General features: G+C 46.5%; 1 protein-coding gene across 1 annotated transcript in view; it reads left to right on the top strand.

Annotated features, from left to right (window-relative positions):
• LOC8041113 (5'-3' exoribonuclease 2) overlaps positions 1-24,725 on the top strand; it is a 74,751-nt gene that overhangs the window by 34,952 nt on the left and 15,074 nt on the right. The window contains 14 exon segments of the mRNA XM_040219653.3: positions 557-614; positions 2,371-2,420; positions 4,509-4,556; positions 4,643-4,699; positions 5,696-5,836; positions 7,034-7,122; positions 11,607-11,691; positions 11,905-11,955; positions 12,056-12,163; positions 14,224-14,313; positions 19,808-19,880; positions 21,494-21,577; positions 22,060-22,163; positions 24,197-24,276. Coding sequence (XP_040075587.1) covers positions 557-614; positions 2,371-2,420; positions 4,509-4,556; positions 4,643-4,699; positions 5,696-5,836; positions 7,034-7,122; positions 11,607-11,691; positions 11,905-11,955; positions 12,056-12,163; positions 14,224-14,313; positions 19,808-19,880; positions 21,494-21,577; positions 22,060-22,163; positions 24,197-24,276 — 1,118 coding nt within the window.

Here is a 24,725-nt window from a genome sequence, read left to right as displayed (position 1 = left end):
TGACGGTGTTGGAGCGCTGTGAAAGCTACGCTAGCCCCGACAACCTAACACAAAATAGTTGACGCCGAGTATAGTTAGACAGTATTTATACTTTCCTCGTAGGCATGTGCAAATGTTTGTTTCTTGCGTACGTCGCTTCTAGTATTGTTGCGTTGAATCGGGTGTTCGAATTGAATAGTGACATTATTGGAAAATATGAGGTGTTATATTCTGGAAATTTGTCGCAATAAACTCTTTCGGTCCACTAAGTGGCCTTTGCCAGTCCGAAATCTTTATTGCCTCAAGCACGAAATGTTGCAGAAACATTCTTAGTGCCAGGAGAGCAGGCATATGTAACACATAATGCTTGCCCAAAGAATTTTTGAGTGCAACGTTTTTGTCGAGACTCATTTTGGAGTTAGGACTGATTCTGTAAAACATGCTGAAGACATGTGTTACATGTAAGACATATATTATGCAAAAGACAAGGTATTCTTTCGGCATCAAACTTCTGCTGACCTTTGCATGGCTGTAGTAAAATTTGAGTCTTTCTTTCCCGCCATGTCTCGTTGTGCAGGGGTACCTGACGGAGAACGGCTTTGTTGCTCTGGAGAGAGTGCAGCTGATAATGTCGGGCGAGTGTGGATTTTCTCTTCTTCTTGTCTCCCATTGTTTCTGCCTCTTTCTTGTTGCACGTTGCGACATGTTGCTAAGTATGGTCGTGCGTGCACCAGCATATGTTAAAAAAATGTTAAAAAATATTTTCAATATTTGCTGGCCGCGGCTAGTAATGCTCGGCTTTTTCCTTTAGCATTCTTCTTTGCGGCCGGTGCAGCAATTATTGGAGTAGAGAAGTCGAATGAACCCCGTAGCTTTTGCTGAACAGACGAGTTTATCACCTTTTATTTCTTTCTAATGTAGAATAGGCTTTTTGACTCAGAACATGTAACATCACGGATGAGATATAACAGGGAGAAATTGAATGTCGTGGATGGATGTAGCATCATGTTCGGATGTAACATCCTAGATAGACGTAGCGTCACTGATGGTTGTGACCATTAGATATATGCAACCTCATGGACTGAGCATACATCCTTTTCTGCTAGATTTAGCCAAGAAGGTTACCACGTCATATGATGTGATCTTGTATCTGAAGTCACATGACACCGGGACACTTCTGAAGATATTCTACACTCACAGGAGCTTAGTAGGAGCCCAGGCAGTTTTTCTTCTCTCTTGTTCTGACTTTCTTCAGGGCCAGGAGTATTGACCAGTCTTAAGTGCGAAACACATGTATGTACGACGAAACCGTCCGATCCGACGTGCGGACTGCCGGAATGACCTTGGGGGGAGAGGGTTTTCGTAGCATTGGAGAGCGTTGAAAACCCTCGCCTCCGACCGTCGTATTGCGCGGTCGGACGTCGGATCGGACGGTTTCGTCGTACATGTGTTTTGCGCTTCAAACTCTCGCTTGCCTGATGTGTGAGAGAGTGAAAAATATGTTGAGACCCTAATGACAAAACTAGGGGAGCATCATCTTAGCAATGTTTGTATTTGGGCGAGTCTGTGTGTTACAATTAAAATAAAATGGCTAAAAAGAAAGACACACGGACAAGGAGAACAGATGCAGACACGACACTGACTGTCAGCTTGTTTTTTTTTCTCTGTTTAGTTGCATGACATTTACCAAATATCCCAACTGGCTTGACGAGGGCATTTTCCGCCTCTGTCCCTTTCCGGTTTTTTCTTTTATATATTTGTATTTTAGAGTAAAAGCAGTCAGTGCTATGTCTGTGACGCTTTTTTGGATGTTAGAGTGCACAAAAGCAGATGCAAAAGTTGCACAGGCACACAAAAAGGGGGACACTCACGCAGCACTCACTTAAAACTGTTTCTTTAATTTCATTATTGTTTACTCTTCTTTAGTGCATTAAAAGAAACAGTTCAATATCTCTTTCTTCAAAATTTTTCTTTGTGGCGTGATTACTGTTCCTTCCTAATGTGGTGCAGTTGGTTAGATGTGCAGTACAACCGCAATTTTGCAATGAATCCCTAGCTGTCCAGAATTGGCTTTGGTAATGTTGTCTCCAAGTCGGTCATTGAGACAATGTCCAGTCTGCCTATGTAGTGTCATTTGTGCATTGTCGCATCGGAGGTATTAACAACCAACTTGCCCAAACTGCAGTCTCCTTGAAACTAAAGGTGTGCGGGCGAGCTCGTTCAATACTGTCGGGCTGTCCATCCTGTTTTCCCCTCGCTCCTTGCTAACCATGCACGCCTGTCCCCACGTCTTTTTGCATTCTTTTGCTGTTTGTGGAACATCTGTGTTCCAGATATGGCGACTGAGGAGTTCTGAACTTGCGCGATGTTAAACGATGCCTTGCGTTGCAGAACTGGGCGAGGCCGAGGACGAGATCTTCAAGCGTCGTCAACAGAACGAGGTGCCCCTTTTGCTTCTGTCGACCTGCAGTTAGCTTTGGAGCGTCCGGTCTAGGGTAGAGAATAAGGCTAGATAAGACCCTCTCAGAAATTCAGGGCCCTCTAGTGGCTCAAATATCGGCCTAAATTTTTGTAAGTTAATGACAGTTAAAATATGGTGTCTATTCATCGAGGGCAGATGTACAAAAGTTTGTGTTTTTCATCGAACAGTTATTTCTTTCTCTACACAGTTTAGTTCCAGTAGCGTGAAGAAACTTTCATTTTGTATGAGGAGCGTAATACGAGTAAATCAATTTATAACGTTCGGCACCTTTTATTGTCACAGGCTGTCTGGGGCATGCCAAAGCCAACCATTCCAAGGATTTCCGCGACACCCTCGAATGTGTAGCGCATAGAAGCTCATAAGTCTCGTGCGAGTTGCTCGCGCGGCAGTAGAAGGCAGTGCTTCTCTTCTCGTAATTGAAGACGGAGGATCAGAACTCGTCATCCAATGTGGAAGTTCTGTAGAGTGGCTCCTGTTCAGTGTCTGACATTGCCAGAACGTTGATGGGAAGTGGACACGCGAAAATGAAATTGAATGGAAGAAAGGTGACACCTTTTCGCCTTCGAGGTTTCCCTTCGATACTTTCTCTTAACGTTGAAGAACTCTTTGCTTAGGGTAGGGACAGTTGAGGAAATTTGGGAGCTTGAGGAACGGGTATCCCGAGGAGAGTTCTTAGGGACTCGACTTGAGAACCCACTGTGTAGACAAAGCTACAGTTTGCACTGCAAACACCTTTGCAGTTCCTTTTATATATATATATATATATTTTTTTTTTTTTTTTAATTTGACTCGCTTTATTAATTATGTCTAGCTTGAAACTTGATGTCGGTACTCTAGTTGAAAAAGTTTTTACAGCATCGGCTGTACCGGGCGGGCGTCGCGTTGCCGAAAACAAACGGAGCATGGGCGCGTTTGTCGTAGGTGGCTTTGGTGCCGGTAGAGGGCGAGTACAGCAGGAACACCCTTGCCCTTTCACCGACGATAGTCGCAGTTGACGTGCAGGGCATTCGGCCAATCGCGATTGTGCCGGGGGTCATGAGATCACGCTCTTCTCCACCCAGTCTTCCTCGCCTTCGGTTGCCAGTTCCCCCGGTGCTCTCAGCCTTTGCAAAGGCTCAAGGCTCTGTTATACTCCGACGTAACACGCGCGCAAGCAAACGCTGGCCGAAGTCTGCTACGTCACGTCAATCGCGCCGCGCGCGTAAAAAATTCGCCCTCTTTACACTCCGGCGGCCCTGGCGACTCCCGCGGCTGTGCATTTCCCACAGCTGTGCGTCTCCCGCGGCTGTGCGTCGGTGGGCCGCTGGCGTGGCGCATGCGCAGAGTCTGACTACGAGGGCGCGTTTCCTGCGAGAGTGTGCCACTTCCGGTTCCTTTTCGTTTCAAATAGCAGACGAAAATGCTCGCGCTTCTTGAGCGCCAAGTTTGAGTGATGGCGTGGACGTACCTTGCACGACGAAAACTCGCGCTTGCACTGTTGGTGCACTGCCTGCACTGCAAGCGTAGGTGGTCAATGTACATGCGGTACATCTTTCACAAGTGCCCGGTCTACAGTACTCAAGCTTCCTCGTGTCGTAAACGCACGGGTGAGGACGAATTCCCTCGATCAACTCCTCGACCGGTCGAGTCCGATTCTTGAAACATGACGCCACACGGAGTGGTGCTCCCGTCGTCTGCTATTGCTTGTATTCGCCGCGAGGGCTACCGGGAGCCAGCGCGTGATGCATCCTGGTCCGACGTCGCCGGCCCGGCCGGCGCGGAATACGGCATGCTCCATTTTGGTGTCAAGGCGGTCAGGCTGCGTCAAACGCCGCCGGTCGCGTCGGTTACGCCACGACGCCGGAGTATAGAGCGTCGGGTTTTCGCCGACGTGACGTCGCTGTGACGCGCTCGCACGCACGCACGCACGCTTTACGTCGGAGTATAACAGCCTTCAGAGCCACAAAAGACGGCTGTCGGCGTTTCTTTGCATCTCATGGCGTGATTATCCACGCAAGCCTTTTCATTGCCCTTCTCGTTGTCTCATTTTCTTTGCTCGTTGTTGCAGCTCAACTTCAAACGAAGGATGAAGGAGAAGAAGAAGAGGATGAAAATGGTACGAGCTTACCTCACTTTTCGTGGCATCTGGCGTCTAACTGTTGTCTTCGGTGTTGCCCATTTGTTTGCTTGTTTCTTCTGCAGGAAGCAGAGTCTGAAGCCAGGCCTGCATGGACTCCACGTGGGCAGTTTGCACCAGTGGTGAGTGCCAATCGTAAATCAGTCGAGCATTTTTAGGGCCAGCTCTTAATTAAAGGGGACACAGACAGGGTTTTTATGCTCACCAAGGTTTTTATTTGTACACGACATACGAGGGCCCAACTACCCAGAACGCAATTTGTGGCTCAAAATATGTTTTCTTTTCACCCGAAAACCGCCGATTGAGAACTGGCCAGTTTGAGTCGCGCTCACTCTTCGTGCCTTTTTCAATGGTTTAGACATTAGCTCCAAAGATAATCAAAGTCGTGGGTCATCAAAGGCACACACTTAATATAAAAAAAATGGAAAGGAAATATGATACCCATTTTTCGTGGCTTCTAAAACTGCAAATACGTTCATTAGAGAAAAAAAAAAGTTACACAGCCCCATGACTTGTGCCAACTCTCTCCTCCTCTATATTTCTTCTTCCTCCCCAGTCCAGCTTCAGTTTCAGTTTCGAGCAGTTGTATCTTTTGACTTTATTATAAATATATGTGGCACTGTAGCAAAATATTGATTGGGTAGCCTTCTGACACCATAATAGATTGCCTGGCAAAAAATGAAAAAAAAAGATTGTGGGGCGTCAGTATCCCTTTAATGATGGTTCACTCGCTACTGCTTACGATCGTGAGCCTTAAAATGTAAAATTTCTTTCAACGAGAGAATACACTAGCACCACCTATCGGGTAGCTGTGGAACACTCGCAGTTTTCATATGTTTCGTTTTTTTTTTTTGCACGTCATTGTTTCTTTTTTGGTTGGAGAAACTTTCAGCGCGACCGTAACAAACATCTGTTTCTCATAGTATGTATGTTTGATCTCGCAAATAGTACTGCAAAACCTTCGCTCTAGTTAATGCAGTTCTAAGATTACGTAGCAGACAGCAGCAGCTTGCCATTGTGTTCTCTCGTCATAAGGCTTCCCAAAAGCTCGGTCCTGAGCAAACGCGAGCGTGCAAACGGTTGGTTTGCAAGTCGTTCAACGGTGCTCCTGTTTGCAGGCTGTGGGCCAAGCGGTGGGTGCCACCCAAAACGCCCGTCGGGAGGCGTACGACATGCGCCGGGAGGGCATGGACCACCGCCGGAACCTGAGCACAGGGAACCTCGCAGCCAACGGACCCCTCGAGTCTATGCTCAGACCCGTGAGTGCACGCTCGAGCGCTCCCTCGTCTCCACACCCTTCCCTAGGGCACAGGGCGTGCTCAGCAGAGACTCGTCGGGGCAGACCTTGATAGCGACGAAGACTTTGGTCTGTTGTAAAAGGAGTGTGCAGAACGCGAATGCTCGTAGTACAAACCTTGACGTGGATTGCGTCTGGAATCTTTTCTAACCGGTGATACTGACGAGTTTGAATGGATGTTGAAGAGCTGGTTTATTGAAACTTCTAAACTTTGAAAGATGGGAATTTTTTGTTGAGCTGTACTGACTATCGTAGTCGCGTGGCGCCGAGCGTGATAACGGCGGTTCATAAAATGGGTGCCGCCATTACTGAATCAAAGCTGCGTAGTTCCCAAAGTCCTCTTGGCGCGCGCTTCAGTAGCCTATTCTGTCGTCCAAATGGTGCTACTGAGAAAAAAAAGAAGCTAACAAACGCATAAAAATGTCTTGTCATGGCGCCTGGGCACACACTCTTTCTGCTCGGAGCGTGTTCTCTGACCTTGACGTATACTGGCTCGCCTTGTTGCTTTAAACTCTGTGTTTCCAGTTAGCCGAAGCCTTGTCTGAAATCGCAGGAATGTCAAGATTCTGGCAAGGCACAAAGACAGAATTTCAGAGAAGTTTGGGAGACAGATTGTGCGAGCGAAGCCTCTATTATAGGTTAAAAAGAAAAGAGTGTGAATATTGTAAACAGCTTTGCGTATGGAGGTAATTGAAGGCAGTTACGTACTAGCCCCGCTATCGACCTTGTTGTAAACAGCTTTATTTTCACGAGCTCGGTATTTTACAAAGTTTGAGAAAAGTGGGTTTTGGTTTTGAAAATATTTTCCGGAGTGGCGTGCGACAAACTCGTTATCACAGTGTAATGTATTCAAGCAATCTATTTTTCGCAATATTAGAGTCGCGCAATTCGAGAAAGTCAGGTCCTAGTGAAAATTAACTCACACCAAGATAAATAGGCACTTCTAGGTGGCTTTTATTATACGTGCTTTCTCGATAAACTTTGGTTGGGTGTGGGCATCATATTGTTCGACCGGTCTTGTTCTCGTCTCTTCCTGCACCTTTTCTAAACTTCTAGGGTGTAACTCCAACCCTGCGGGTGTTTCACGCTTTTGACCGCTTCGTGACGTTCCTGGATCGGCGAGCGTTCACGGACTCATTTTTGTCTTCCCTGGCTGCAGGTGCAGAGCGAGGGCGACGTTCAGGGGGTGAAGCGGAAGCACGAGGGTGACGACAGCTCCGACGAAGAAGAGCCGCACGACGAAGTCAGGTGCGCCAGCCTCACTCCCTCTGTCCGCTCTTGCGCGGAGTCAGGGTTGCTATGTACTTTAAGGCCCACTCACAGACTTGCGCAGAGTCAGGGTGGCAATGTAGTACTTTAAGCCCCGTTCACAGCTTTGTGCAGAGTCGGGGTTGCTATGTACTTTAGGCCCTATTCACAGACTTGCGTGAAATCAGGGTTGCTATGCACTTTAAGCCCCATTCACAGACTTGCACAGAGTCACGGTTGCTATGTACTTTTAAGGCCCATTCTGAGAGTTGTGCAAAGTCGGGGTTGCTATGTACTTTACGGCCCGTTCACAGAGTTACATAGAGTCGGGGTTACTGTGTACTTTAAGGCGCGTTCACAGACACTCGGGGAGTCAAGGTTGCTACCGTAAAATACCGAGCAAGCGCCCACTCAAAATTACGGAATAATCGCGGAAAACTCGGGAATGGGCTCTTGTTAGGTCCGAGAGCAAAAACGCAGAAGGATAGCATAGTCGGGTGGGCCCTTGCTCGACTTGACCGCCGAATTCAAAATGGTGGCCATTTGATGATAAGGCATCATCAACCTCTTCACTGAACACCGGCGCCCCCGTCACTCCGCTTGCGTTTCAGCCGTGATCTTCGGTGGTTCTGTTGCAGGAGCAGTTCGTACTTTGAGTCCCACTCGTGCACTCTTTTATGGTCAATCTTGAATTCACGCGATGTCCGGCTTACATTTTTTCCGTGGCGCCTATGCCACTCAACAACTTCGACTTTCCTAGCAACCGTATACGAGTGCATCGTCCAAACACGCGAACCGAGCGAACGCAAGCAATGCAGCGCGATAAACACGGAACTAACCGAACCACCGAACAACAAGCGAAAGCGGAGGGGCGAATGGAAAGCTCTGTGCGGCTTTCCATTCGCTAGATCCTTCTTTCCAACGTAGTGTATCTTCACTGCTTCACTCTTGCCACAGCGCCCTACCCTCTCTTCCTTTGTACACCAGCTCGCCTGTATCTTTTGTTATTTCTTCCATTGACCTCTATTCCCGCGGCGCCCGAGTGTTGCCGTATTGCCGCGGAGCCCTTCGCCCGATTCCCGCGGCGCCCTTTGCCCTCTTCGCCCGCGCTGTCGTGACTCATAACTAGTGCCGGTCGCTTCAACTTCAGGAGATAACGGCCGTCCGCGGCGACTGGGCGCTTGCCATGTCCTTCACATATTTTTTAAAATTTGCCTAAAATGGGGGTGGGCGGTTGATGTGTCCTCTGTTTGTTTTTGAGATAGTTCGAAAATAGGGGGTGGGCCCTTAATGTGACATGGGCCCATGCTCGGTATTTTACGGTATGTACTTTAAGCCCCGTTGACAGAGTTCTGCGGAGTCGAGGTTGCTATGTACTTTCAGGCCCGTTCACAGAGTTGCATAGAGTCGGGGTTGCTATGTACTCTAAGGCCCGTTCACAGACACTCAAGGAGTCGGGGTTGCTATGTACTTTCAGGCCTGTTCAAAGACCTCGGGGAGTTGGGGTTGCTATGTACTTTAAGCCCAATTTGACAGAGTTGCACGGATTCGGAGTTGCTATGTATTTTTAGGCCCGTTTGCAGAGTTGCAGAAAGTTGGGATTGCTATGTACTTTAAGGCCTGTTCACAGACTCGCACGAGGTCGGGGTTGCTGTGTACTTTAAGGAGTGTTCAGACAGTTGCGCTTAGTCGGGGTTGCTATGTACTTTAAGGCCCGTTCACAGACACTCGGGGAGTCGGGGTTGCTACGCCCTGCAATCATATTTAAGCGTGTACCTTTTTTGCTGTTTCCACGTCTCTTGGGGTTCGGGCAAGCCAGCGGGCACGGAGAGAGTAACTAAATATCAGTGAGTCATATTTTAACCGGACAACGCGGAAATCTCCTTTACTGACGGGGGCGACCTGCGGTGCCGAAAGCGGGCGATGTGTGACGTCTTTGGTCCTGGCTTACTACTGGTCAGAGCCGCTAAAAGCTTTTTTTTAATCGAAATACAAAATATAAGTGTCGCAAACTGTTTCAATAATTTATAAAAGTAGATTTTGTTCAGTATTTTGGATCAGAAAACAAACAAATGCAGTTTATAAAGTATGGAAACAAGAAAGGACCCGCCGACATACCCCCCACCAAGCGGTGGAAAAGGCGGCGCACACTAGAAAGGAGTAGTGGGATCAGGCGCTGACATGGAAAGGTCCCGGATGTGCGCGGCGGCGCTGCGGTCGTTTATGGACTGGAGGATCCGACCGGCTCCGAGCGATCCGAAGGCCTTCGGCAAGCAGCTTTGTCTTGCTTTTTGGCCATTTCGCGGTAAGGCAGCGCGAAGTGGCTCCCATTCTGAACTGATCTTTACTCCATGTTTGCTGTCGTTTGTGGGCAATGAAGTGTCATGCCGAATTAGTATTCAATCGCGCAGCAAATGCAATGAGAGCCGCTCTGGCTGCCCGCTGTATTCAGCCTATCCAGAACATGCTTTAGCGGCAGCCGTGAGCGCTCGCTGAGCTCACTACCCCTCCTCTAGTTCACAGCCATTGAAGCAACCAAGGACGTCATGAAGGAGGTTATTTTTTGCTTGTTTTTGTTATCTTAGCTTGCCTATAACTTTTAAACTAAAGCGAAATTTGAGAAAAGAAAAGTTTCTTTGAGTTACTACATTCAGTGTGCTCAATATAGGTGCAAATCAAGAACCAGCAAAAAAGTCCTTGCAGGGCCCCTTTAGGGCCCGTTGACAGACTTGTGCGGGGTAGGGGTTGCTATGTACTTTAAGGCTTGTTCGCAGAGTTGCGCAAAGTCGGGGTTGCTATGTACTTTAAGGCGCGTTCACAGACTTGCGTGGGTTTGAGGTTGCTATGTGCTGTAAGGCCCATTCACAGACTTGCGTGGGTTTGAGGTTGCTATGTGCTGTAAGGCCCATTCACAGACTTGCATTTCCTTACGGCCGAGTTCCTACAATCTCTCACGACGTGTGAACAAACTGTCACGCCGGGGCCATCTGTGAGGTGACCCCGAAACCGCATTTCGCTAGCTCAAGAATTTTGCAGTAATTGTGAGACCAAATGTATATACTGTCTGTGAAAAATGGCCGTTTATAATGAGGGTTCTGGAACCGGGTTCCGCAGAGCACCCTTGGCTGTTCTATGAGCTCGCCAATTTCCTCGACCCTCCCCACCCTTGGGTTTTGTGGCTTACCAATTTGAGCACTCCTTTAGCAGATCGGTGCCACTCAGCGATGCATGACTATGTGCCAAGCGCTTTCCAGTGTGGGTGTTATCGTTTACAAGGCCTGTAGACTCTTGTTCAGCGTTACCGCATCAATGCCAAGACCAGTAAGGGTTCCTCAGCTCCCATCCAAGGCAGATGAGGGTTCCTCAAGATAAAAAGGCTCGAGGACCGCCGATTTATACATAGCCCAAAGATATTCGAGCCGAGAAAGTGAGAATGATGGGCAAAAACTTGGGAAATGTACAGAAATGCTGAGGGGTCCATGGGTACCCATGGATTGTTTGGAACACTTACAACCTGCGAATGTTTCACACTTTGTTTTTCACCGTGTGCTCGAAGTAATTCTGGCAATGTTAGAAAAGACCCTTTCTCATTGATGGTGTCTGGGTTTTATTTTACAAATGAAACCGGGACACCCCATTTTACAATCCTTCAGTCTGGTTATATGCAGATCGGACGGGTTCCTGGGCTCGTCATAAGTGTCCCCAAGCAGCAACGATGCACTTGAATTGCATGCAAATGCAAATGTGGGAACCAGCCTTTGGAGGAAGTTTAAGTGTTTATTTCCATAGGTGTTTTTTCCCTGGCAGAATTAACTGGAACGCTGCAACACTAGCTCTGTAGCTAACAAAATAAGTACTCTGTCTATAAGAAGAGTATGCCTGTGTAATGATGCTGACAAAGACTGGTAAACACAGAATGTGCGACAGGCCTTCCACTTATCGACGCTCGTCTGCAGGGTACCGGGCAAAGGCTCTTCCCGCTGTTTCTGCCATTTCTTACGTTCTCGATAAGTTCACCTCTCTCTTGTAGAAGGTGAGAGTGGCACCTGGATGGCATGGCTTTGCTACAACGCGAGTGTGTCGAGGATTCGCTCCCATTTCTGAGTAACACCGCAAGATGGCATAACACGACATGCCCACGCGCTTCCAAAGCTACAAGGCAAGCGACCATGCCGTCTTTGAACGTTGCGCGAAACTGTCTCTCTCCGCATTGAGAGCGAACGCCATCCCTCGCTAGCCCGGTCGGTAAAGCACTTGGCTCACAATCTCAAACTGGCGAGTTCAAATCATACCGGGGGACTGAAGTCTTTTTATAAAGTTTGCTTTGGGCGTAACGCTTTCAGCGTTGGTTTTCCGTTACAGCCAAACGTTACACACAAGGCGTTGCTTACCTCTGTGACAAATGCGCGATTAAACGCATCCCGCATTAAAACGTTTCTTTTGGCCGTGACGGCTAATGCTGGGTACCCTCCGTCTTCATGCAGGCTGTGGGAAGACGGCTGGAAGGAGCGCTACTACGTGTCCAAGTTTGACATCAACTCTGACAACGTGGCTTTCCGCCACGAAGTGGTACGTTACTCCTTGCAGGAGTGCCTCGTACCGGACGGCTGCGTGTAATGAACTTCCACAGTATGAATCGAGCCGTCATATGCTGTCCCGTTTTCTGCTCCGAGGAATATGGTCACCCTAGTGAGAATGCAATTGTGCATCGAAATAAATGTCATAAATTAAATTAAGAACAGTGCATTTGTGATACGAAATCTGTTTCTGCGCACATTGCAGGCCACGGCGTACGTGGAGGGCCTCTGCTGGGTCCTGCGCTATTACTACCAGGTGAGGGCCACGTCTCGCCACTCTCCCAATCTTTGCCTTTCACGAGTACGTGAAATGTTGCAGAGACAGGTTAACGGAGTCAATCATTTCCTTCCGCAAGGGCTGCGCTTCCTGGAAGTGGTTTTTCCCGTACCACTACGCCCCATTCGCCTCGGACTTCATCAACGTTGGCGACATCAAGATCAACTTTGAGCGGGACACTCAACCTGTGAGTGTGCACTTATGAGGCAGTTTCCACTGCTGTTATAACATTTCTTATATATATTACAGTTGAGGCTATCGAGGTTTTCTTAGTATTACTTGTAATTCTTAGTTGCCAAGCCCAGTTGGCTGTGTACCAGCTTGAAAGGTGATTGCTCAGCTTCCTCAGTATTTTGTTTTTGTCGCCACATCATTTGTGAAATTACCTTTGTAATAAAGTGTACTCAAAGTCAGTCAGTTGCACGGTGTTGGAGAGGGGCTGTATCTATTGCTTTACAGTTTCTTGAAAGCATCCTATTCTAAACGGGCAAGTAAATGTTGAACCCCATGAGCTACAATGCTTTGTAAATATGTCTGAGCAGCAGCAATTTGACAACTGGATAAAATAGGGTGAATTGAAGGTAAAGTGCTTGAAAAATTGCAAGACATTAGAATTTGCTTTTTGAAATTTCTGCATTGGAACCAGCAAATGGGAATTTAACTCTCAAAAACCTTCCTTTCATCTTTTTTTTTTCTTTTTTTTGGGGAGCATAACTTGAGGTGTTTTAAGACTTCTATTGATGTATTTTTCTGAAAAGAGTTTTATTAGATTATATAATGATGCACCAGTTTTCATGCAGATTTCAGATATGCAGTTTGATATTGGATATCTCCTAAAACCAAAGTTTCTGGTGAAGTGCTGTAACACCTTGAGTCGTCGCCCACCCCCCTGCTGCCTGAAATTCATAAAAAAAAGTGTGCTGGGTAAACACAAAAGGTTCAGAAAAGGCTAAACGCCCATTTTTCTGTGTGTATGTAGCACGGCTGCACAGATGATGCATTAAACTTAAAACTTGAATTAGTTTCATTGTTGTATACAAGAAATGCTCATGAAAGAATGTTTTACCACCTTAAAGTATGTTCCTTGCATACGTGTAGTGAAAACTGCTGATCGGCATGCAGAGCCAATGTTTGTTCCATAAAAGCACGCTTCTAACACCACTATGTTCTTTTCATTAGTAAAAACAAAAGAGAGTAAACGAGAAAATAGAAAAACCAACCAGGCACAATGAGCGAGTGAATAGAAGAAGCAACGAAGAGAGATGCCAGGGAAGCGGAAATGCCGGCGATCGCATTGGCAAACACTTTGGCGTAGGGCCAAGTTGGGCGCCTTGTCAATCGCAAGGAGGAGGCTCTTGTTCAACTTTCTTGTTCAATGCGTACGCGTGTGCATCTGTGCATGGCATGCTACCGCCGTGGTTTGATGCGTGCACGGCACTAGAACACGGAGCTCAAAATAGGACGCTTCACAAACGTCGGTGTGCGGCGTTCCAGAAGAACTTTATTTACCCGTTGGCTTCATCTCAAACATTCCGCAACCTTACCAACCGGGATCGCGACGTTCTGGGAGAATGACTGGGTATTCGTGGCGACCTTATTTTGGTGGAGATGAAACTTGACCTTACGCTCCACGGTGACATTTTTCCAGGATATGGGGCATTCGCTGATCTTGCAATCCCTGAATAGGTTACTGCTTGTGTTGTCTTTCTGACTTTTCTTTTGTTCGAACAAACTTTTTAGTAAGCCAGACAAAGTTTGAATCTGTCATCTCCATCGTTTTCGTTTTGCACGCATGTACTTTGTCTAGTGGTTCACGGAATTAGGAGAGGGAATCGCTAAACAAAGTGAAGAATCTTTCCCTCCTTCGTTCCACATTGCCACAGACGTCTTCCAACCGTGAGGTCTGGGGCCGCATTATGCGGGTAGGATAAATATTTGCGTATGGGGAGTCTGCGTTGGAATTTGGTAGGGGTGGGGGCGATCACTGTGTGTTTTTTGGGAAATCGATGTTGTCCCAAAATGTGGGGTGAGCAATGACTCGGGATTTTACGGTAGATATGTCACTACATGGTAATTTCTTGCGTTTCATTAGAGAAACTTCCTCTGGGCATCGCAAAATATCAGAAACGATTTGTGGGTCCACATTCGGAAGGATTCAGCTTGTGGGAGTTCGCTATTTTGCGTGTGGTACCATGTACTGTTTTGTGAGTCGACGCACTTGAGACATTGAGTGTTCCTCGATTGCAGTTCAAGCCCATGGAACAGCTGATGAGTGTGTTCCCGGCTGCCAGCAAGCAGCATTTGCCTCCTGCTTTTGGAGATCTCATGGATGACCCAGTGAGTATGCCAGCATCAACACATACCGTATTTACTGGCGTAATAATTTCACTTTTTTTTTTTCGGAAAATTGACACACATCTGGGGGCGCAATTGTTGCATGGTTAAAACTTTTGTGCATTTTATTAATGTCATTTAAGGTGCCGATATGACAAGGCAGGGTACTGTGGCACGTCTCCACTGACGGAGGTGCACCCACGGCTGGTTGTGTGCACGCCACATTAACCATGCTCTACAGGGGTTCTCAAACTGGGTTACCCGGAACAGAGGGGTTCCGCAAGCTGGCCTCATGGCACCCAACATGCAGTGCCCCCCATGCCCCCCCCCCCCCCCCCCCCCCCCCCTAGTTCAACCTTCCACAGACTGAGATTGAGTTGGTGTTGCAGAAAAAGCAACTGCACCCTTCGCACTAATATGTATATATGTACCGTATTTGCTCGAATATAACGCTACCTCGAATATAACGCGAGGGCACGTTTTGATCCCCTCAAAAAGAAAAAAAAAAACTATTATAGCGCGAGCCGAGGCCACGTCAATTTCTCGCACTCAGGGGCATAGCAGAAGTGAAAAGTCAATGGAAATAGAAGAAATATAATTTTATGTTTTGACTGCACTCATCCTCACTGCTCAGGTCCTTCCGTTTACAATCCACTTGGCAACTACGCAGATAAGCAGCAGCATGGCACCGCTTGTCTGGTAGTTCCTTTTTCTTCGGCGTGAGCTCCTCAGCAGCCCACAATCCAAGCAATGCACGAAGCAGAAGCACCAACACACAAACACCAGACCACTCTGGAGCATTAACTAAAAAATGCGCAGGCAGAAGAAATACTGCTGAACCCGATACACAACCACACTTCTTGTTCTGGTCCCGCTGCATAAACAAACGCATCGTGTTGCACGATTGCGGAAACGTGGTCGGTGGTCTTGGCTTGGCTTGTGTTGACTTGGACCTGCTTGGCTTGGCTCGGGTTGGCCAGTGCCCGCATTCCCGCATGGCGCGTGTGCCGAGTTTCTGCGGCATGCGCGTGTTGTACAAACACAAAAGCGATAAAAAATGTTTTTTAGGGGCGAAGCTGCTTAGGGTCTAGCCTTGTCCGGCGTCCGTGCTCACATTGATTACCATCCCATCTGTCTTCTTGAAAAAAAGAAAAAATGTTTGCGCAGTCGACAGGATTCAAACCTGTGCGGGGAGACCCCAATGGATTTCTAGTCCATCGCCTTAACCACTGGGCCACGACTGCGGGACAAGTAGGGGGCTCTGAGATGTGGTAGCAACTCAAGAGCTGGGTTTTCTCTCATGGATGAAACGTTGCATGTAGCCGCTCAACGTCTATACAGGAGAGGGCGCTGCGGTCAAATGCGTATATAATCGGGTTAAAGTTTGCATGCACTGGCTCAACGTTTATAGACGAGAGGGCACTGCGGTGAAATGCTCAAATGCGTATATAACCACGATCCATACCCCACATTCTCTTTCTGACATGGATTGTTGACTTAAGCGGTGGAGATGGGTTCCCACGGCTTCTAGCGGATCCGCTAGAAGAACCACTGGCTCTGCATTTCACCGACCATAAAGCAGTAATAATGAAGTCGAAACGCAACCCGGAACTCAGCACTACCTATGAGTGATAAAAAAAAAAAAAATCAGCACTACCTATGAACAATAAAATCGGTATCATCAGCACCACCAGGGCTTCGCTCCAATCAAAATCATTCACCACGTGGAGATGCGTCCATTTCTTTAATGTTTTCTATTTGCCCCTTCACGAGGCCCAATAGCTAATAAATTCCCTTCCACACCCCCACTTCTTTTCCCGCCGGATCTCTTGCATTGAGCCGGAGGGATGTCTTTCTCCTCTGGCTTTCTCCAGACTCGCACGCCTCGTGGCTGAACTTGATTCCAAATATAACGCGAGGTGCATTTTGGAGTATGTAGTCTCTGCCTTCTTATTCTGTCTGTTTCTCTGCCTTCTTATTCTGTCTGTAGTCCTCCTTTTTGTCTTATTCTATCAGGGTTTCTTGGGACTTTTTGAGGCTTGCTGGATATTCCTGGGACAAAAAAAAGTTTGAGAACCCCTGCTCTATAAATTGCTAAACTTTCTTGGACGCCTTCAGCATTCCTTTTGTCGAAGGAATAGCACTACGGAGCTCACTCGGCAAGGAGAGTGACGCAACCGTTCTTAGGCGTAACCTCCTTTACGATTTCACTGTCCGAAAGTGGAGCACAGACGACAGCGTGTTTTTTGACATCAATGCATCCAATGGACGAAACATCTCCGGGATCTGGGCAATTCCTCGACCCTAGCAGCGTTAGCTGTACGCGCCGCTCGGTTTCGCTGTTGATCACTTCTGCAATTATGCACTTGCAGCCATTACATGCATGTTTACTGCCATTACGTGCATGTTTACTGCCATGCTTGGCTTAGCTTGGCCTGGCCGCTCGGTGGCAAAAGAAAATTGGCTCGGTGAACATGGCGACTGGCTGAGTTGGCTGCAGTTTGCGACTCACGGGGCTGGAAATCGGAAAGGCATTTATTACATGAGGGAAAGAAAGTCTAAATGTTGATGTTTGTTGTGGGTGGTGCGTTCATTAGCATGTGTTCATTATGCTAGTGGATACGGTATCTTCTCTAGAAACGGCAGGTGCCACCTGGGGAATATCAGAAGGGACATTCCAAGAGTGGCGTTTTCTGGTGGCCTTTTCGGCGGCATGCCTGCCTCGACCCATTACTTGGAGGGAGGAGAGTTATAGTGACATTATAGACATTATAGACATTTTTGTGGCTCTGAAAAATAAATGTGATTGGGAAAAATGTGATTTCCTTTTTGGAATGCAGATCTGCAGAAGCGCTGGTTGTGTTTTTAGAAGGATGCAGCAAACTTTTACTTTCATACTTAGTGCATAAAAATAGATTGGAGGTAAAGCTTTAGATTAATTCCATTGCTTTTTTCTAACCAATATTTAACATTAAGAATGCTTTCTTCTTTGTGCAGAGAAGATAAAAAATGATTTATTTGCATTGCTGGTTTGTAAACCATATTTAGGGGGAGGCACGGCCTTAAAGGGGCACTGACACATCAAAATCGTAATTTATTTTATTATCCGAAAGGATTGAAAATGATGCCGGGACATTACCCTCAAAATTCGAAACTTGGAAATTCAGTATTTGTGAATTAAAAAAACAATTTCCAAATGCCGAATTTGAAGTTCCCGCGCGATCCGCGCCAGTGCAGTGAGTCAAATTTTGCGGTCTTCTGCGACTCGACTTTCTTTCGGACCTCCGCACCACACCGTGAAGCAAAGCGCCGTTGCTACCGTGACCCGAAGAGAGGAGGAGGTGAGCGGGCGGGATAGAAGGGAGCCGGCGCGAGGAAAAACCAGTTTGTTCCCCGACTCGGCGATAAGCCTCTGTTCGAGCGCCGCCAAGTTTTCCGAGGGAGAACACAAATCCACCAAAATCTGATTTTTGGTATTTCAAAAAGAAAGGCCGTAGTGCGTTCGTCATTGCGTTAAAAAACATGTTTTACGATTGCCGTTATTAAATGTTATAGAAATTTCACCTACAAAGCTTCTAAATTTCCTGATTTTTGACGTCACCGATCAAAAGAAGCAAGGAGGTGAGCGCGAGAAATATAAACGCCAAAAATAAAAAGGCGCGCGCGCGAGCGGGAAAATTGTTTTTCGCAATGCGTTTTTTTTTGCGTGTCTATGACTACAACTTGCATCGTTTTAGACAATAAAAAAGAATACGACCTTTGGGGTGTCAGTGCCCCTTTAAAATCATAATTTTTTGAAAAAGTCATGTTTTTGAAAAAGTCTTATCAGCTTGTATAACTCCCGAAGAATGATGTGAAAAAGTTTTATTCCTGTAGATCCAGTATTTAGTCCGAAATAAGTTATTTCTGATGTGCCGGCGGCCGAGAGCGCTTCATAAAACTGCACGCGGTCACACCAATTTACCATTCTCAAAGTGCGCTCGCTCCGCATTCATTAGGTCTAGCACAGACAGGCACCCCTCATTAGAAAAAGTGCTTAGCCCTCCTTCTTTTGGTATAGAGCTCCTTGTGAGATGTTGTGCGCACCAAACGTGAAACCGCATAGAAAACAGCACCGCACGCTCTCTTGTTGGCCACACTGGTGAATAAGGAAGCCCGATTCGCTTAAACCTGCCACAAGACCCAATACTCCATGCAGCGTGGAGTGTATATGCCAGTCTCCTGCATCAACGCATTGCCTGCATTCATACCACCCCCCGACAAGGAGCCAATTCATTTCGCTTGTTCCACTGGGATGGAGTCCTGGTGCCACTTGTACGAAGCAAAGCTCTCAAGGAAGCGAGAGAATCACCAGCATCTCGGCCACATAAGCCAGCTTTTCCAAGGAGATAGCGAAGGAGCTAGTGCCCTTGTACAACCGCCTGTCACGGAATGATTTTCTTGAAAGATGTTCCCAGATGAAAACCCAGAACGGGAATGATTCTTTCAACGCCTTGCTTTGGAAGAGGTGCCTAAAGGTCGCTTCTCTAAGTACTGTACTCTCGCAGTCTTCAACCTGGATCCTCGAGGCTTTGAGAAAGTTCTTCGGATATGGGCATTGAGCCAGGGAGCCACCAGACATCACAGGCCGTGAAGGTCACTCGGACGAAGATTGCAATGGCCCAAGTGAAGGCACCGAGGCATCGCGCAAAAGACAAAAGATGGAAGCTGTGGCCAAAGCACAGAAGGACAATGCAGAGGAGAGACTGCCGTACAGTCCTGGAGCATTTTAGGTCAAGTGGCAAGTGCCATCGAAAGTGGAACACAATATAGATTTTCAAACGCGTTTTCCTCAGCTTCATGTTTTGACCATTTTTTCATTGCTCAAAAACTATCATTCGATGACTGAAGTACCTTCGTAACTGCTGTGTGGTTTTTCTGGAGTGAAATTTACTGGAGAACTCGACTATGTGTTTGCTTTTTCAAGATTGCTATTTCTTTAGCGAGAAAATGTCAACTTTTGTAACAGTAAAAATATGAATGAAATTAACCCCTTTCTCGAAGTTTACTTTAACGCTAAATATGGCGCTTAAAATTATTTGAAACCCACTACCGATTAGTCTAGTCACTCGTCCTTATATCCAAGGAAACAAATTGTGACATTTTGGTACTGTTTTGAAACTATAGTTTTTTCCCCTAGGCACTACTAGCTGCATAGTATTTTTGACATATAAGGCTGTAACTTGGCACGAAATTGACCTTTTCAGCTGAAAGTTGGTGTAGCCTCCCAAGTTTGCATGCCTAGTATACCGTGCCAATTTCATTGAAATAGCATTATTGGTTTGCATGGTTTTTATTACCAGATCTATCAGGAAGGATCTTTCCTCATATTTTTGGGTGGAGAGCAATATTTTTATTTACATCTACTACTATGAAGGGTAATCTTAATTATCTCGCAATAGGATGACTTCTGGCATTCCTTTTTCACTGACAGCTCGTTGAACATTGTTTTTTTCAGGATTCACCCATCATCGACTTCTATCCCATAGATTTTAAGATCGACCTCAACGGCAAGAAATATGCCTGGCAAGGTGGGTGCCCTCCACTAGCCAGTCTGTCTACAGCTTTCCATGCCTGCTTGTCAGAGATCCTAATCGACCCCTTTCGAAAGTGTGTCCTCTGCTGGAATCTGGAATCTCTGCGCAAGACACGGCCGATAGTTTGAGCCCGGAGATGGTATTGACTTTATTTTTATCGCCTTACATAGTTTTAAACCTGCGCATTGTCTGGTATCAGCTGTTATGCCATTGTGCTGTTCCACCCTTCTAACAGTCAGCATGTGGCTGCTTCTGGGCATCACCTGCTCTGGGCATCACCTGCTTGCAACAAAAGTAGATACTTCCGAAGAAGCAGTAATGGCTTAATATTTGTTTGGGTCATCAAAGGGCTTTCTACACGAAATGGTATGTTTTGGGCTAGGGCTTTATGAAATAAAATGCTCTAGAAAAGTGTACTGGAAAAGTGTAACGCGTTATATCCCCGGCTAAATTTAGCGAGAAAATGCTTTCTGCTGGTTTTGGGCTTCAATAATATGTAGACAAAGACCCAAGACATATCAAATAATTCCATCTCGCAACCTGTGCACCTTACTCTAATCGTGGACATCAAGCACCGATAATAAAATACATTTTAAAGTAGTTCTCTTCAAGTAGACTTTTTACCTTGTCACCTCAGGAGCAAGTGTTGTTTTTTCTTTGTGTGTCTGCAAGCTTTTTTGGGTGTTAGTTGACCTAGTTGAATTAGTCCGTAGCTCAGTTTTTACGTATATACGATTCTTTCTGGGCCTGGAATGTTTTGTTTTTTCAAATGTGCATATTTTTGTAATACATTTCTGCGAGTTCCGTTGCACACGACCTGGTGTCTAACTCAGTACAGCCTAAGCTCGTTATAAAAGACCTTGATTTTGACCAAGATTTCAGTCTGTTGTAAGAGAAGTATTTTGTATGCAGATATGAAGTTGAGTCAATGGTACATAAAGGAAAACCGACCGAACTTCACAAATTGGTATGTTATATCTATTTGTCTGCCGTAACCAGGTCTGTTGTAATGAGCTTAGACTATAACCACCGCTTTCAAAGCCATCCAGTACTGTATTCTGGCTATGACTGTCTTAGAGGGCCATTTTTCTTGTCTATCTAGAATCCTCGTTGTTCGTTGCTTATAGACAGCTATTGCATAATAAGTTACGGGCATCTGCTCGGAGGCCATCCCACACCACAACATCCATTTCTAGTACCTTGTGACAGGATGCCTGTGAATCAAATTTTCAAATGAGATTTTTACCACAGAATGTGTTTAGGGGTCATTTTCTATGAGAAAACTGTTATGAAAGACCACCTGATAGGACCGTCGTAAAGAACAATCAGGAACGAGTGTCATGAATGTTGACATGCCATTACATGACATTAAGGTTATGCGTCAAGAAACTGAGGAACGGGACGAGACGAGAGCGCATCTCCTCGTCTTCCCCAGTTTCTCCGCGCATATATAAAATATAAAAACATAAAAGGTTAAAAAATATATATTGGTGTGTGTGGGATGGTGCAGGGCAGATTCCGTGCTCTCAAGTCTTTGTCAACGTTATCGAGCTTGCATAATATTCTTTTATCTGGGCCTGAACTTTTGGAACGAATTTGTTACGCAGGAGTGGCGTTGCTTCCATTCGTGGACGAGAGGAGACTGTTGGAGACCGTCAAGACGGTCTATCCGACGCTGACCGAGGACGAAGGTGGGTCCCTCTGCTGTCAGTCGAGCAATCTATCTATCAACAATTTATTTTACGTCAGATGTAGGCTGCAGAGGCAAAAAGTAAAAAAGTTCACCCGACAAGGCCTCGGCAGCCCTAGCAAACACTCTAAAATAGCCGGTCCAGATTACTACTGTTCGCGTTTTTCCCTTGAGCCTCTCACTGCAAAGTTTTCGAGGGAGTAAAGAAACTGGCCAATATTTTTAATCTTGTTATTTGACCAGCAGAATGTCTCGTGATGTTCCACCTAAGCTCGTACAAACGGAATAGCCATACTATTCAAAAAGATTCGCGTTGAATATTGCTTTTGCTCTACATATCCATTGAGGTCTGATGTGATAGCACGCTCGTAAATTGAACTTTACGGTTGCTCGACGCACGTTTACTCTGAAAGCATTAGCGTGAATAGCAGTGGTAGTTGCCTCGAGCCCGTTTCCCAACTACTGCACGTTTCCATCGCGCAGTGAAGCGGAACATAAGGGGCGACGACGTGTTTTACGTCCGCAAGGGGCACCGAGGCTACAGCTACCTCTTGGGACTGTACGAAGCCTGCAAAGATTTTAACAGGGTGAGTACATTTATACCCATGCATTTACGTACATACCTCTAAATCAACGCCAAACTCTCAAGAAACAATTTTTAGCACAACACTTACGTCGCAACACGTGTTTTGAGTTATGAGCAATTACAGAGCATGCCTCACAGTGAAACCGGGTTGATGCGTTCCCGGTTTTGTGTATTCCCAGATTTTGCATTCAGAAGCGCCGGTCGCGCCGAGCTCCCGTAGGAACACGTGTATTCATTTTCTGCCTAGTGCGTTTGCTTTCCTGGTGCTTATGTCCAAGAAGTCGCCAAGATAGCACCACAGCGCTGGCCGATTTAAGCAGTCCGATTCGCAGACAAGTTAGTCGCGTTACGACACGTCCGCGGATCGTCCGCCTTCCAAGCACATTCCCACGGAGGGGGAGATGAGGGACGGCGAGGATCGACTGAAGCACGCACAGCGGCACCGTCGTCCAAGTGCGACGTTTGTCTAACGAAAAGTAATTTTGTGCTTCTTTTATGTGCCGTGCGAGACAGAGCATTGTGATAGGCTTAGTGCAAAGCCCCACTTGCTTTATTAACCCCAGGCATAATGCAAGTGTGGTCCCGATCAAGGAGGGTCAGAATAAAAGCGACGGAATCCCGGGCTTTCGAAGGGGCGTTTGTCCATGTCCTCGTCCCTGTGCACTCGCGCGCAACACTTCAGTACACCGCAGGCACAAAAGATGTCTTGCCCAACCTCATTGGGTCTTCGTCTTGCCTGACGAGAGGCTGGATGAGTGTCCGGGACAGAGTGCGGCATGCGAAACGAGTTTTGACAGAGGCTTCTTGACACTCACCTTAAAGAGTACCAAAACCTGCAGTGCGTCGGCCACTAACAGTTTTGCTAGCTCTCTTCACGCGTGGAACCAAGAATCACACGTAAAACGGAACAAAGGGAAACAATGCGCCATATATTTTTGCTAGTCAAAAAAAAAAAGGGGGTGTGTTGTTGCCAGGCAAAAAGGTTTTCGAGTCAGCCCCCGCCAAAAATATGTGTAAAGCACAGGCCGAAAAAGCCGAGCACCTGTTTAATCGCTGATTTTTTTACTTCACACCACGCTTCAAATACCTTCAGTCTGGCATGAAAAATTATTTTCTTTTTAAAGAGCAATTTCAAGACTTCTCTCCTATAAAGAGAAATTCTTTTAATGCTTTGTTCTGTTTTGGTTAGTTTGCTGGTCCATGTTGTTGCACCGTTCTTGGTTCCTTATGTGAGAGAAGGTGCAAGAACTTTGCCCAACTGACGCGCTGCAGGTTCTGGTATTCCTTTGGGTCTGTGTAAAGGTACATCTGTCAAAACTCGTTTAGCACACCGCAACCTCCTGCACATGCACTACTGTCGAGACCGGTTATAATGAAGACAATGGGAATCGGAAATCACTTTGCTATATCCGCTATTTCGTTTAAACCTAATTCAATTAACGAAGTGCAAAAGGGAATGGGGAAATTGTGATTCCTTCGCTGTAGCCGCTATTTCGTTATAACCGACTTCGTTACAACCGATCTCGACAGTATAGCCTGTCGTCCAGCAAGACCTTTTTGGCAGCTTTGGTGTACTGGAGTGCTGTGCATGACCGCATGGCGACAAACCGACGTCGCTTGCCCACATTTCAGTCACCCAAAGCGCCAGGTGTAAATATCTTACGGGATGTCCTGTACACACGGTTCCATTTAGAAATTCACTGCGTGTCATCAAAACCACCTTAATCAGTTATAGAAAGACTTAAAGCACATGTCAAGGGAGGGGTGTGCACTAAAGTTTCCACTGGTGCAGCAGGCACAAGGCTGGCGATGCAAAAGCGTGTTTTTGCATTGCCAGCCACGGCAATGCAACCGGGCCTTTTAGTGAAGGCTCTCAAAAATTCCTACCGATAGGGTTTATTGGTAGCGATTTTTTTAAGTCTTTGCTGATGCTTCTGATACGTCCTATTCAGGCAGGTAGATAATATATGTTTTAGCGAGTCGAGTGTTCCTTTCAGCGAAGTTCTTCCTTCAGTGATGTTGCCTGCCTTGCAGGAGTTTGACCTGGAACCGAAATACTTTGGCGGTGTGGGTGGGAAGATTCTGCTGAGTCACAGCGCTGTCGGCCCTGGAGAGTGAGTTCATCGTCTTTGCGTTTTCTAGGTTTCCCTCTTTTCTGCCCTTTATGCTTGCAGGTTTTATGGCCTTTGCATCTTGGTGTTTCTTTGGCAGTCCGGAACGGCTTCCAGCGTGGCTAATGTTGTGATGCTGTAGGGGAGGCTCAGTAGCATCTGCTACAGCTACCTTATACGGGGGAATTCTTATAACTCTTGCTCGAAAGTACTACATTGATCCAGTGTTGAAACTTTCGTGAAAGCCAAGAACAACCAAGTTAGAATGAAAGCAATATCACGGGGTTTCAGAGCCACAATTTTTGTACTTTCACAGCAACAATCCTTCTTGTATGCAATGTGAACATATGTTCGCTGCGAGCTAAACTATCGAAGACCACCAGAAATTTCGTCATCTGGGGCCAAAACATTAGGAAAAGACTAGACATCTGTAAGGCATTGAAGAGGGGGAC

Source organism: Ixodes scapularis, unplaced genomic scaffold, assembly GCF_016920785.2.
Source record: "Ixodes scapularis isolate PalLabHiFi unplaced genomic scaffold, ASM1692078v2 PGA_scaffold10__122_contigs__length_95168666, whole genome shotgun sequence".
NCBI lineage: Eukaryota > Metazoa > Arthropoda > Arachnida > Ixodida > Ixodidae > Ixodes > Ixodes scapularis.
Note: the sequence above shows the minus strand (reverse complement) of the source record. Positions and strands in the feature narration are given on the sequence as shown.